This window comes from Gymnoscopelus braueri, assembly GCF_963280865.1.
Source record: "Gymnoscopelus braueri genome assembly, chromosome: 12".
NCBI lineage: Eukaryota > Metazoa > Chordata > Actinopteri > Myctophiformes > Myctophidae > Gymnoscopelus > Gymnoscopelus braueri.
This window is the reverse complement of record NC_137614.1, coordinates 37,746,996-37,761,995: the sequence shown is the minus strand read 5'-3', so window position 1 is coordinate 37,761,995 and position 15,000 is coordinate 37,746,996. Positions and strand designations below refer to the sequence as shown.

The following is a 15,000-nucleotide window of genomic DNA, read 5'->3' as shown; positions in this document are numbered from 1 at the left end:
GCGTGTGCGTGTGTGTGTACCCGAGAGAGAGAGACGCACTCACAAAAGACAATGCATGAAAGAAACACAAACACATTCACAACTACTAAACCCACGCAAACAAGTCTAAATCCACAAAGCCAAGCATGAATCCACACACTGCAGGGGAAATGCACATAATGGCTCGCAGACACATACTAAGCCAACACCCACCCACACACACTAGCATACATGTGCACAAGCACACACATGCCATGGTATAAATACATAAGCACCACAAACAGAAAAGGTATAGATCAAACATTAGCAAACATGGGATAGAACGTATAATTGTCTGCCTTCACAAACAACTCTCTAACACACACACACACGCACACACGCACACACACACACACACACACACACACACACACACACACACACACACACACACACACACACACACACACACACACACACACACACACACACACACACACACACACACACACACACACACACACACACACACACACACACACACAACCACAGGAACCAGCCCCAGCGTCCCTGTAGACCAATAAAAGCAGCCACACTTCCCTTGAGAACATGACACCAGACAAACTGATGGAATGATGGAAGGAGGGGAGCACTTATTAAAGATCAATCACAGGGGAGAGGGAGAGAGAGAGAGAGAGAAAGAAAGAGAGAGAGAGAGAGAGAGAGAGAGAGAGAGAGAGAGAGGGGGGAGAAAGAGGCCCCTCCCTCATAAGAATCAGGCTTAAGGATAAATAAAAAAGATTGTAAAGTTTTTCTTTAGAAGTGGAGCCTCTTAACCACACCTCACCATTCTGAACACTGCTCTTTACCTAGGGAACATTCCACCATGGCTCTGATAGAGTGCCCCAAATAGGCAAACATGAAATCATGCAAATCAAGGAAATATGTATTTGTATTTATTTTTTAACCACATGAATCTTGGAGTCCCTTTTCTGGGACGAACATTCAATTCCGATCTACATTACAAGCTCACAATGCGTCGCAGTATCATGCATTGTGAGCTCGTACATCTGCTCGGCAGATAAAGTCAACTAAGTACAGTATATAGGGTTTAAGTGGTTAAATTGTTTTTATTTTCATTTTTATTCATTACCCAAATTTGAATGTTGACGAATCCACTCAATGTAACAAACAGCCGTCTTAGGATCACAAAATACAAGATTTGAATAAGAATTTCTCCTTGAACTAGTAACTGCTGTCAGAGGTTAAGAAGATATAACACAGATCTTGGACTGGCTTGTTCTCAGCTTATGGATTTAAGATTTAACAACATTCAAATGATCTTCTTCAACAGTTTTTCAGATTTCAGTGTTTCATTTGAAAACTTGCAATCTGCACTTTTACAATGTGTTAGAAAGAAAGAATGAAAATATTTTTTGAAGGGGGTCCCCGGACAGATACAATCAATTTGGGGGTCCTTGACATGAAAAGGTTTGAGAACCACTGGAGTAAATAACCCAGTGGGGAAAAAAAGACTGACTGGCTGAATCCCACCCATCTGCTGGTCAAAGCAGGTTCAAACAATCACTTCATATTATTTATGAGTGCTTTGTGAGCCAGGCTTGCATTCTAGGCCATAAGCATAACAAGTCAGTTGTAAAAAAAAAAAAAAAGTGGTACCGGCCTTTAGGTTGGAGTGAATGTCACGCTGTTGCACATGCGCTGTGCACGGGGAGTGTGCTGTAATAACAGGAACATAAAGTAATGCTGCAGCATTGTTGGAGCGCTGCCAACCTGCACCATTTTGTCATTCTCATTTATTGCTTAGAATAATGGCCCACCCACATGAGTGTGTGTGTGTGTGTGTGTGTGTGTGTGTGTGTGTGCATGCGTGCGTGTAAAAGCATGCACCCATGATGCACATGTACAGTACAGTACATTCGTGTGCTTCGCCTATTGTGTGTGTGTGTGTGTGTGTGTACGCAACTGCGCCCCTCTTCCAGTAAGCATGCGGTCGCCACACTTTCCCCGGGTTCCAAAGAGCCAGACAACCGCCTGAAAAACCAAACTACTGTAACTTTATGGGTGCCAACCGCCCACTGCCAACAATTAAGCAACCCCCCTTCAGAGGAAGCCGCGGTCCTCGCTTGTGTCTTAATACGACACCCGGCCAGATCATTTCCTGGAACGAAACGGGCCTTGTTGGCGGCGGCGGCCACCAGACACATGCTCTCCAAATGAGACGGATTAATAATTGCGCAAAGCCTACGTCAGAGGCGAGATGGAGCCAGATTCCTGCTAATCACCACGATCACCCCACATGAATCAACAGCAGTCGACGGAGTGACGTCACACACAGGAGCGTCATTTAGGGGTCCTGGAGGGGATAGCAGTTGCCACCCACCTAGCGCTCGCGTTTTAACCTCAAATGCAGTTCTTTTATGCATATTTTCTTTTAAGAGAGGACTAAAGACTTTCCTTTTTAATAAGGCATTTGGTTTGAACCCCTAGGTTTTCTTTGCCCCCCCTTGCTTGTCGTTTTTTAAAAACCCTCCTTTTTTAGATTGTTTTATGCAAAATGCTTTTATGCTGTACTGTAGCACTTTGAGGTTTGTTCAAAAGTGCAATAAATAAATAATAATAATAAATAAATAATACATTTAAATATAATATAAATAAATAAAATAAAATTAATTATTAAATATAATATAATAATAATAAATAATAATAATATCATTATTATTTTCTCCACCCGAATGTTTTTTTTTGCAGATCAGCACTGTGAGGGCATCTCAGTCCACGGCACGCCATCTACATGTGACATGTGACACATGTTGTAGACACGTGTTTTCTTATCTGCGGCCATACATTCATCCTAGTGTCCCTATTTTGGACATTTTCTAAAAATGTTCCTTTGTTTTAATAGTGAAAATAGCAGGTCCACCTGCTCACAACATTGTCACGTCGCAACGTGTTGTAGAGCTTGTAGATCAGCTGTTTTTTTGTTTTCTATTTCTTAACCATGGCTTACTGTAAGTGGTCCCTTTTTTTTGCCAACCTCTGAAATAATGCCTCTGATCACATTCTAAAGTCATTTGTCAAGCTGATGACCTGTTTATATCCAAGTCTCAAGTGCCAATGAAAAACAGACAGAGAAACAATCAGCTCTTCATAAATACAGTAGGTCTTTATTGGCTTCAGTGATCCTAGCGTAAACAAATGGGTAGCTACCACTGGTGGAAAAAGTAAGTTTCTTACTTAAGCAAAAGTATCAATACGGCAAGGTAGAAATACTGTTACAAGTAAAAGTCCGGTATTCAAAATTTGCTTGAGTAAAAGTGCAAAAGTATTGGCATCAAAATGTATTTAAAGTACCAAAAGTAGAAAGTACTCAGAATGTCCCATTTATCATGTTTTCAAACGTATAAAATTCCTTTGAACATAGCAGATCTACAAGCTCACAATGCGTCGCATCGCGACGCATTGTGAGCTTGTAGATCGGCTATTTTACGTATGTTTTGTAATAATGATCAAAATCTACAAAAAGTAACTAGTAACTAAAGTTTTCAAATAATTGTAGTGGAGTAAAAGTACAATATTTGCCTCTGAGATGTAGTGGAATAGAAGTAAAATGACTGAAAATTGCACAAAAATATCTCAAAATTGTACTTAAGTACAATACTTCAGTACTTGGACTAGGTGATTGACTCGGCTCTTGAAAGAAGAACAAACGGTGAACAAGACAGTGAACTCTATGCTAAACCAGTGGTTCTCAACCTTTTCAGGCCGTGACCCCCAAAATAATCATACAGGTATTTGAACTGGGGACCCTGACAAGCACTTGGAATGTAGGAGTTGAGGCATTACATTTAGTTTGACTCGTTCCACAGATGTTGTGAAAATAGTTTGTTGATTAGAGACCATTACTGCACTTTTGATGCAGTAATGGTCTCTTTCTTTTCTTTCTTTCTTTATTTTTTAGGTATTAAAAAGTCCTTCAATTGTCACTTCACTGTCATCTGGGGACCCCCCCCCAAAAAATAAATCATGTGGGGACCCCCCTTAGGTTGGGAACCACTGTGCTTAAACAATGGTTGCATAATTGAATTCGATGAAAACATTGTTTACCTGAAGGCAGCCAGGTACTCTGCATCTCCCATGGGAGGGTCCAGGCCTCCGGTCCACGCTATGTTCACATTGAAGCCCACCCCAGAGCCCGAGCCCACCTGAAAGACGAACAACAGTTTTCAGAAAAAAAAACACGTATGTTGCTATGTCAGTGGTTCTCAAACTTTTTCATGTCAAGGACCCCCCAAAGTTACATGTATTTGGCCTCCGACCTCCATATCAAAATATTTTGTTCCAGGGACCCGCAGAAACAAAGATTTGTGTAAAAAAAAAATATATATATATGTATATATTCAAAGATTTGTCTTCACAATATTTAGTCACTTTGTGCCGCGCTATGAGCTTGTAGATCTGCTATTTTTGAATAGCCAAAGTATAAAATTATGCTTTTTAGCTAAAAATCTAAAATGACACAGATGCTTTCCCGGTTTTTAATGGGTTAAACTGGACCAGAAAAACCTGAAATTTACATTATTCTGTACAACTTTCTTTTAAGAGAGGACTAAAGACTTTCCAACTCACACAGTAAACCTACACAGTATACTATGCATCCTACAGTCAAAATCCACACTATGAAATAATAGGGCTGTCCTCAACTAAAGAAATACTTATCTAGTAACTGATCGATTAGTTGATTTAATCAATAAAAAAATGTGTTTGCTGCATACGATCATGTAGAGAGCAGCCTTTTCGGGTTGGTGAGGTTGAGAAACTGAACTCTTGTTGATGTTGATTTCACATTGCATGGCTACTGGCATATAGACTGGCACAATTAACGGCTTATATCTAGGGTTTACAAGAGATGTGTATGGAAAAAAGCATTAAAAAATGACTAATCAACTAATAAAATACTGGTCGGCAAGACCAAGCCGTAATGAAATACGTATGAGGGGTCAGCCCAAGTGAAAAACTGTTACAGTACTTATTGTTTTGCAATGCACTATTACTCATACAGCTACAACACCAGTTTAAAAGGTACAGTACTGTATGCACTGCATGTGTCAAAAACTGTATATTTAACCACTTTAAGCCCTAATTTATACAATGAGAGCTAAAATACTAAAAACACATGATCAACTGCACTTTGCTGAGCTTGATGTTTTTACTAAGAATGTTTAATTAGTTGAATGGCCACAAAGTGGTGAATGCTATACAATTATAATTAGTCTGTCTGTCTGTCTGTCTGTCTGCAAATCTGTCCACAAGGGGGTGCTGATGATAGACGTTTGTGATGTGGATTTATCAAAGGAAGATTGTGTAAACAACAATCAGAGTATTATTTTTGTCCCGATATGTGTGTGTGAGTGTGTGTGTGTGCGTGTGCGTGTGCGTGTGCGTGTGCGTGTGCGTGTGCGTGTGCGTGTGTGTGTGTGTGCATTCTTGCAGAAAATGTGGTTCCCAGCTTTTTTAACGGTGCATATAAACAGGACATCCCGAGTCATGATATGAGTTCGCATCCAGGTTACTATGGCAAATGTCATTTATATGTTACTGTTGGTATAATGATGTCACACACCTCCGCCGGAGACCCGCTGCCAGGGAAGAAGTTCCCGTCGTCATAGCGATGGAGTGAGATGTAGAGAACACTGGGATCACCGTAGAACACTTCCTGGGTGCCGTTGCCATGGTGAACGTCCTGGCAACAGGATGAGGAGGAAGGAGGAAGAAGAGGAGAGATTATGGATATGGACCAGTTTATTGCATCTTCATCTTCATATAGGATTATAAGATATTTGCTGGAAGGACAATAGCACGTAACAGTGAAGCTCAGTTTATACACCATTGCGCAACCGCGTCACTTGCTGAAAAGAGGCAAGAAGCACGCTAACGTTTCACGTTGCAACGCATTGTTAGCTTGTAAATGATAAAGTCATACTGTGTAACATTCATATTAGTAGCCTTTTTGAATGGTCCTAGTGCCGACGATATTTTGGAAGGCAAGAACAACATTGTCAGAAACGGTATTAACTGTTTAGTGTTTAGAGAAGTTGTCCAAAAAAAAACAACACATGTATGCAGAATGGTTATTGTGGAAAATTATATTATACCAGTGAAATATTATATCAAAAACTGAAAAAGTTACACAATATGACTTTAAAAGGTTAGTTGTCAGGAATACAAGCTGGCAGGACAATTGCAGTGTAACGGTAAACACACTTAAACACTTTAAACCCTATGTGGTTGAGCGGAGTCCCTCAGGGCTCTATGCGAGTGTTTTTCTGTTTTCGCTCGGCTCTACATTAAATATCTTAGCTTGAAAATTGCTGCTATTTTCTGCGAATGTTTTCCCTCAGAATATGGACCCTGGGGTTTACGTGGTTAAGACAACACGTTGAGCGTCTCACCCAGTCTACGATGAGAATCTTGCTGGCACTGAGTTTCTGCTGGAGCTGCCTGGCTGCAATGGCCACCGAGTTGAAATAACAGAACCCCCTGAGACACAAACAAACAAACAAACAAACAAACAAACACCAACACTCAATGTCAATGACTGGCCATGTGGAATACTGATGACCAACTCATTTCAAGCATGGACATTATTTACCACATGCAGGAGAGAGGGAGGGGGGAGAGAGAAAGAGAGAAAGAGAGAAAGAGAGAAAGAGAGAAAGAGAGAACGAGAGAAAGAGAGAAAGAGAGAAAGAGAGAAAGAAATAAGAGAGAAAGAAATAAGAGAGAAAGAGACGAGAGAGAGAGAGGAGAGAGACAAAGAGACATAAAGAGAAGAGAGAGAGAGAGAGAGAAAGAGAAAAGAGAGAGAAAGAGAAAAGAGAGAATGGAGAAAGAGAGAACGAGAGAAAGAGAGAAAGAGAGAAAGAAATAAGAGAGAAATAAATAAGAGAGAAAGAGAGGAGAGAGAGAGAGAGGAGAGAGACAAAGAGACATAAAGAGAAGAGAGAGAGAGAAAGAGAAAAGAGAGAGAGAAAGAGAAAAGAGAGAATGGAGAAAGAAACAAAGTTAGAGAAAGAAACAGGTATGAACTTATTCTTTCTTATTTTGGATATTTTCTATTTTAAAATCAGTTCATAAATAACATCATTTTGACAGGATGTTGACATTGCAGCAAGGACAGGAAAACACGCACACGCACACGCACACACACACACACACACACACACACACACACACACACACACACACACACACACACACACACACACTCACATTGGGTTGGAAGGGTCTGCATGGTGCCCTGGTGGTCTGACCACAGCGAAACCATTCTGCAGAGAAGGACACACATGTTATTATTCTCGACCACAACACTTCAAACCAAGACTGATGTATAGGATTCACATTCCTACACAATGTGCCATGACCACAATGCTAATAACCTCCATTTATGTTGTTACATTTCAAAACACAAACAGCTTTAGACAGGAGGGAAGTAGAGTAGAATAAAAATAACACATCGGTAAAGTAACAAAAAAAAACGAAAACAAATGTCAAGGTAAAGCATAAAATGGAGCTTACAAATAAATAAATACACTCAACGATGGCAACTCTGTTATGGTTTAAGAAGTGATTTTCTTTGTTTTGGAATGGACTGACAGAGGACCTCAGGTCACGATCTGGATCTGGTCAAATTGACAGATTTTGCAGTGCAGAGTACAGATGTGAAATCTGGAACTTATTTTAACGCATAAAATGTTATTTTAACCAATCTGTATGGTAGAGTATGTTAAAACAATAACCATGGTGTCGGGTAAGACATCTACTGGTTGACAAGTAGTATTGCCTGAAGCTTGTAAGCGCAATATCTCCCCTGGCCAAGTAAGGACTTCTTCTTGTCAGAGAGGTAGAAATTTGGTCTCTGGGGTCAAATCCAGGGTATGTCATGAAACGTGCTGATTGCTTTAGATAAGCTGCATCATAGCTTGCTTAAAATTCACGATTAAAATCTTAAAATATGTTACAAATGTAAAAGCTATGCTGAACAGACTGCAGAATTGTGAAAATTGTATTGGTATGCTATTTAAAATGCAAAGACTCCCAGCCAAAATGTTTACAATACCACAACGTCTGGCTCTGAATTTAGGGTGGTATATTTGGACGTGGATTTAAGGTGGTCTGTTGACTTTTCCCAAAGCATTAAAAGCAAGCTGATGTAAGCTGATATTTTTCACCAAAAGTAGGAACACCAGGATGAAAGTGGTTGACGTCCTGTCTGTGTGTTGTTATCAGTGTTGCCAGATTATGCAAGAGAAACAAGAGGCCAGGTCTATGAAAACAAGCCCAAAAGAAGCGACTAGGCTAAGTTTTACCACTTTACATCGGATATTTGCAAATAGCAGATCTGCAAGCTCACAGCGCGTCGCAAATTGCAAATATTTTGAATATTTTTGAAACATTTTAACAACACAAATCTTGGACAATTACATATTCAGTCCTTGACATGAAAAAATGTGGGAACCACTGGTTTAAATAACATAAGGAAGCAAGGCTAAATAAGCAACTACACTTTAGAAACAAGCCAAAAGAAAACAAAAACTACCGATATTTACAAGCGCCTTGACAACACTGGTTGTTACCTTGAGTTCCCCTTTAGCCACTCTAAAGGCCAGCTCCGTCACGCTGCCCGCCGCCATGCGTGACGCCGTAGATGTGTGAGACTCATTCCATATGGTATCGTTGTCAACCTGAACGTAGCACGCGCACACACACACACACGCACGCACGCACGCACGCACGCACGCACGCACGCACGCACACACACACACACACACACACACACACACACACACACACACACACACACACACACACACACGCACACGCACACACACAGAAAGGACACAATTAATACTTTGATTCTCCACAGCATACTGTAACTTTTATCATTCCATGTTGTAAGTGAAAAGTCTATTCTTGTTTTTCTTCAACAAGTACTATGTAATAGAACTGTTACTGCTCTACTTGTGTATGCTGCTGTCACAAGTTACATAATTGTATTTTACTGCCATAAACTGTTGACTGTTTATTGTCATTTAGAACCATATAGTGAGTTAGCATTGCACTGGGTAGCTTTATGGTATATGATGTATCTTGCATGGGGTTTCATTGTGTTACAATGTGTTAGATGGGGCTGTTGCACATGTTTCATTGTGTTGCATAGCATTGCAGCGTGCTGCATTGTGTTGCATGGTATTGCATTGTGCTGCATATTGTGCTGCATATCATTGCATTGTGTTGTATGGCGCTGCATTGTGTTGCATTGTGTTGCTTTGTGCTGTATTGTGTTATATGGTGTGGCATGGTGTTGCATGATGCTGCAAGGTGTTTTATTGTGTTGCAAGGTGGTGTATTTTGTTGCATGGACTTGCATCGTGTTACATGGTGTTAAATTGATTTTCATGGCGCTGCATTGTGTTGCATTGTGTTGCTTTGTGCTGTATTGTGCTATATGGTGTGGCATGGTGTTGCATGATGCTGCAAGGTGTTTTATTGTGTTGCAAGGTGGTGTATTTTGTTGCATTGATTTGCATCGCGTTGCATGGTGTTACATTTATTTTCATGGCACTGCGTGGTGTTGCATGGTGTAGAATGGTGTGGTGTTGCATTGTGTTGTATGGTGTAGCATGGTGTTGCATAGTGTAGCATGGTGTTGAATGGTGTGGTGTTGCATTGTGTTGCATGGTGTAACATGGTGTTGAATTGTGTTGTATGGTGTAGCATTGTGTAGCATGGTGTTGAATTGGTTTGTATGGTGTAGCATGGTGTTGAATTGTGTTGTATGGTGTTGCATAGTGTTGAATTGTGTTGTATGGTGTTGCATAGTGTAGCATGGTGTTGAATTGGTTTGTATGGTGTAGCATAGTGTTGAATTGTGTTGCATAGTGTAGCATGGTGTTGCATTGTGTTGCATAGTGTAGCATGGTGCTGAATTGGTTTGTATGGTGTAGCATAGTGTTGAATTGTGTTGCATAGTGTAGCATGGTGTTGCATAGTGTAGCATGGTGTTGAATTGGTTTATATGGTGTAGCATGGTGTTGAATTGTGTTGTATGGTGTAGCATCGTGTAGCATGGTGTTGCATAGTGTAGCATGGTGTTGCATGGTGTTGCATAGTGTAGCATGGTGTTGCATAGTGTAGCATGGTGTTGAATTGGTTTGTATGGTGTAGCATAGTGTTGCATTGTGTTGCATAGTGTAGCATGGTGTTGCATTGTGTTGCATAGTGTAGCATGGTGTTGAATTGGTTTATATGGTGTAGCATGGTGTTGAATTGTGTTGCATAGTGTAGCATGGTGTTGAATTGTGTTGTATGGTGTAGCATCGTGTAGCATGGTGTTGCATAGTGTAGCATGGTGTTGAATTGTGTTGTATGGTGTTGCAAGGTGTAGCATGGGGTTGCATTGTGTTGCATTGTGTTGTATCACCGTGCAAGCATTGTGTAGCATGGTGTTGCATGGTGTAGCACGATGTTTCATTGTGTTGTATGGTGTTGCATGGTGTAGCATGGTGTTGCATTGTGTTGCATGGTGTAGCATGGTGTTGAATTGTGTTGCATAGTGTAGCATGGTGTTGAATTGTGTTGCATAGTGTAGCATAGTGTAGCATGGTGATGCATTGTGTTGTATGGTGTTGCATAGTGTAGCATAGTGTAGCATGGTGTTGAATTGTGTTGCATAGTGTAGCATGGTGTTTCATTGTGTTGCATAGTGTAGCATGGTGTTGCATTGTGTTGCATAGTGTAGCATGGTGTTGCATTGTGTTGCATAGTGTAGCATGGTGTTGCATTGTGTTGCATAGTGTAGCATGGTGTTGAATTGTGTTGCATAGTGTAGCATGGTGTTTCATTGTGTTGCATAGTGTAGCATGGTGTTGCATTGTGTTGCATAGAGTAGCATGGTGTTGCATTGTGTCGCATAGTGTAGCATGGTGTTGAATTGTGTTGCACTGTGTAGCGCTGTTTGGACCAACATTAAAGAGGCCTCTCTGAGGTAAGCGATGATGTCATTTATGGTTGTGGCTTAAGACTAGAAGTCTCAGGAAGGTTTTCTCTGGCACGTCTACCACAGCAAAATCCTGAGTGTTAATTTAAATGTGAGATTGTAAAATAGGACCAGTAAGGGTCAGGACTTCGCTGTGTACCACAGAACCATGATGTGTGCTGGGATTTTTTCCATTGCATCCACTGTTCTCTGGTGTTTGTTCACAAACTGGCATGGCTGTGTGTCTGGCTCTGACATTGAAATGTGAAGCATGTGTTTGATCTGTGGACCTGGAAACATCTTGTTCTCATTACGCTGACTTGTCATGTCAGACTGTCAGACCCCCGAACGGGGTCTCTCTCTCTCTCTCTCTCTCTCTCTCTCTCTCTCTCTCTCTCTCTCTCTCTCTCTCTCTCTCTCTCTCTCTCTCTCTCTCTCTCTCTCTCTCTCTCTCTCTCTCTCTCTCTCTCTCTCTCTCTCTCTCTCTCTCTCTCTCTCTCCTCTCCTCCCTCCCTCTCTCTCTCTCTCTCTCTCTCTCTCTCTCCCTCTCTCTCTCTCTCTTTCTCTTTCTCTTTCTCTTGAACTCTTATCTATCTGTCTGTCTGTCTGTCTGTCTGTCTGTCTGTCTCTCTCTTAATCTCTGTCTGTCTGTCTGTCTGTCTGTCTGTCTGTCTGTCTGTCTGTCTGTCTGTCTGTCTCTCTCTCATTTATCGTGGCTCGTAAACAGTAAAAAGTGTACAAATGTAACAAAATGGACCCAAATGTGTGTGTGTGTGTGTGTGTGTGTGTGTGTGTGTGTGTGTGTGTGTGTGTGTGTGTGTGTGTGTGTGTGTGTGTGTGTGTGTGTGTGTGTGTGTGTGTGTGTGTGGCTTACCCCTACTCCCCCACACGGCAACATCACAAACATCCTTTGAGACAGAATACCTGAGGATAGCAGATAACATCATCTATTCAATGTGTTTCTCGTCAATGATAATTACCTTACAGCAGGGCTTCCCAAACATTTTCACCACAAGTTCCCAAACTTCCAAAAATACATACAGAATTGATCAATGAATCATTTTTTTTTTAAATAGTGAAAATATTTTTTAAATGTTTTGAAACATTTTTTGGGTGAGGGGGGATTTCTGAAAATCTGGAAAAAAGAATTGGGGGAAAAAATGTGTTTAGTAAAGATTAAAAAGAGGGAGATTTACTCCATAAAATCAGGTCTGTGACCCAAAATGGGTCAAGATCCTATGTTTGGGAAACACTGCCTTACAGCAAATGAAAACAGTCAGACAGGGTTACACATAACAGGGACAAGCCCCAGAATCTGATTACTTATGACATCAGAGAATATGACGCATACACACTATTCTGTTCATAACACCATCGTTATGTTTTCAATGTCTTATACACGTGCCCTGGCTCCGTGCCATTTTGCTTCTGTGCAAATGCTGAAGTCGTTCAATGCAGTCAAAGGGGAATGGATAGCCGTGTTCAAAACTGCAATACGTAATTTGTATGTCCTAACCTCCGGATTTGAACCCGGGTCTCCTGTGTGAGAGATCACACATCTACCTACCGCTCACACAAGCGGGAATTCCCACTTGTCCAGGGGAGTTGACAAGCAGTACGCCTTGTCAACCAGCAGGTGTCCTACCCAACACCAGGGGGTCTACATGTCTCAATGGAAGAGTAACCACTGCAGATGTACTGCAGTGGTTACTAGTTATATTAACTAGTCATATTAACATACTTCTACTAATACAGATTGGTCAAAATAACGTTTTATTCATTCAAATAAGTTCCAGAGTGCAGCTTTCAAGCCTCTACGCAGCCTCCACTTTAACCGTGAGCAGCAAAATGCAAAGTGCACTGCAAAATCTCGAGTCTCAATTTTTAACTCGCGGGTTCAATGAACACCTTTCTGTGTGAACGTTGTGTGTGTGCTGGCGAACGTACGTACCGGCCAGTTTGCGGTTGTCTAGTTTGAGTCTGTTGAGAGGGTTGGTGCCGTACAACAGGACATGGCGTTCTGTGTGCACCGACTGCAGCTCCTCCAGCGTGGCTTTCCTTCCTCTGATGCTCTGCACGGACACACACACACACACACACACACACACACACACACACACACACACACACACACACACACACACAGTAAAATCCTTTAATTGTTCATTCAGCTCTAAAGAGTGTAGCCTACTACAAATGCAAACAAATGGACCTGTAGGCCAGTGGTTCTCAACCTTTTCAGTCAGCGACCCCCCCAAAATAATCATATTTGAACTGAGGACCCCCCCCCCCCACCCTGACAAGCACTTGGAATTGTAGGAGTTGAGGCATTACATTTAGTTTGACTCGTTTCCACAGATAAATAGGCCTATTGTGAAAATAGCCGATCTACAAGCTCACAACGCCTGATGGGCTATTTTCACAATTTCTGCCTCTTATATTATTTGACAATTTGGCCAGTGTTTGATCAGTTTTTATAGTATAGTTTGTTGATTACTTTTGATGTATTAATGGTTACAAAGTGTTTTTCTTATTTTTTTTTAGGTATTAAAAAGGTCTTAAAAGTCCTTAAAGGAGGAGTTCACCCAAAAAATGACTTATTTTCTATCAATTACACACCCCATGAAGCCTTGATTTCATGGATTTATTTTTGTTTTTGTGGCATTCCTAAGACAATAATTTGATTATAATAAATTTGTCCCCATTGATTCCGGTAGGAGACACAAATGCATTTGTGTCTCCTACCGGAATCAATGGGGCTAAATTTATTATAATCAAATAATAAAGGAAGGAATGCGACAAAAACAAAAATAAATCCATGAATTCAAGGCTCCATGGGGTGAGTAATCAATAGAAAAAAAGTCATTTTGGGGGTGAACTACTCCTTTAAATTGTCACATCACTGTCCTCTGGGGACCCCCCCAAAATCAAGTGGAGACCCCCCTGGGGGTCCCGACCCACATGTTGAGAACCACTGCTATGACTCCTAAATGGCTGTCTTTCACCTTGTTATACTGAACGACCCAATACAGCAAACCATTGATGAGATGAGATGGCCAGAATCGTACAGTGTATCTACGTAATTTTTAGACCCCAAATTCAGTGAGATACAGCACTCCTCTCTCTTTGTATCCCTTCGTGTCATGTTTTTGATGAATGCTAGTTTACCATGCAGATATGCGTTGGTTACTTGTTCACATGTTCTTGTTGTATACAGTTGATTTTTTTCTTGACCACAAAGGTAAAGAATGTTATTTAGACAGCATGTCGTTTAGACAGATGCTAGGTTTGATGTTTACCTGGCATGCTGGTTTGTTTGAAGCACCACATTGTTATCTTTGCACTCCACTTGACAACAGTGTTTACGGTTTACGCTGTTGTTTGTTGACTAGGGTACGTGCTTACTCTTCTTACTCCGATCTCGCACTTGTAAGTCACTCTGGATAAGAGCATCTGCTAAACGTAATTGTTATAATTGTATAATGTGCGTGTGTGCGTGTAATTGTATGTGTGTGTGTGTGTGTGTGTGTGTGTGTGTGTGTGTGTGTGTGTGTGTGTGTGTGTGCGTGTGCGTGCGTGCGTGCGTGTGTGTGTGTGTTTAACCTACCTCACACTGTCCCTTCAGGCCTCTCTCCTGTAGCCGTGACCAGATGCTCTGTATTCTCCCAGCATGCTCTGGGTGACTGCTGTTGTCTCCACACGTGCACTGGTGCTTCAGCATATGGGAATCATACACTAGACCTTCACGCACGCACGCACGCACGCACGCACGCACACACACACACACACACACACACAAAATATTCGCAAATTGTACCGGATTGGACCCTAACCCTTTATTCATTTTAGTTCAGATATTGTTGCAATTGACCTCCTTTAGGAGAAAGAGACAATGCACATAACACTTTTGGATTGTAGATTTAAAATAAGTCAATCAATGCTGGACTAAGCAACACTCTGGAATAAAGCAATCATCTACATCA

The 15,000-nt window shown here is 41.2% G+C and overlaps 1 protein-coding gene across 4 annotated transcripts in view; it reads right to left on the bottom strand.

The window, feature by feature from the left end:
* Nucleotides 1-15,000, bottom strand: part of hdac7a (histone deacetylase 7a) — an 86,797-nt gene that overhangs the window by 11,146 nt on the left and 60,651 nt on the right. For all 4 annotated transcript variants that reach the window (XR_013934162.1, XM_080444329.1, XM_080444330.1 and 1 more), the window contains 8 exons: nucleotides 14,625-14,758; nucleotides 12,969-13,089; nucleotides 11,892-11,941; nucleotides 8,616-8,723; nucleotides 7,252-7,307; nucleotides 6,432-6,519; nucleotides 5,603-5,722; nucleotides 4,087-4,184 (listed from right to left, as the gene is read on the bottom strand). Coding sequence is in view for 3 of the 4 variants with exons in the window: in XM_080444329.1 (XP_080300455.1) it covers nucleotides 4,087-4,184; nucleotides 5,603-5,722; nucleotides 6,432-6,519; nucleotides 7,252-7,307; nucleotides 8,616-8,723; nucleotides 11,892-11,941; nucleotides 12,969-13,089; nucleotides 14,625-14,758 (775 nt within the window). In the remaining variant the exon portion in view is untranslated. The remainder of the gene's footprint in view (nucleotides 1-4,086; nucleotides 4,185-5,602; nucleotides 5,723-6,431; nucleotides 6,520-7,251; nucleotides 7,308-8,615; nucleotides 8,724-11,891; nucleotides 11,942-12,968; nucleotides 13,090-14,624; nucleotides 14,759-15,000) is intronic.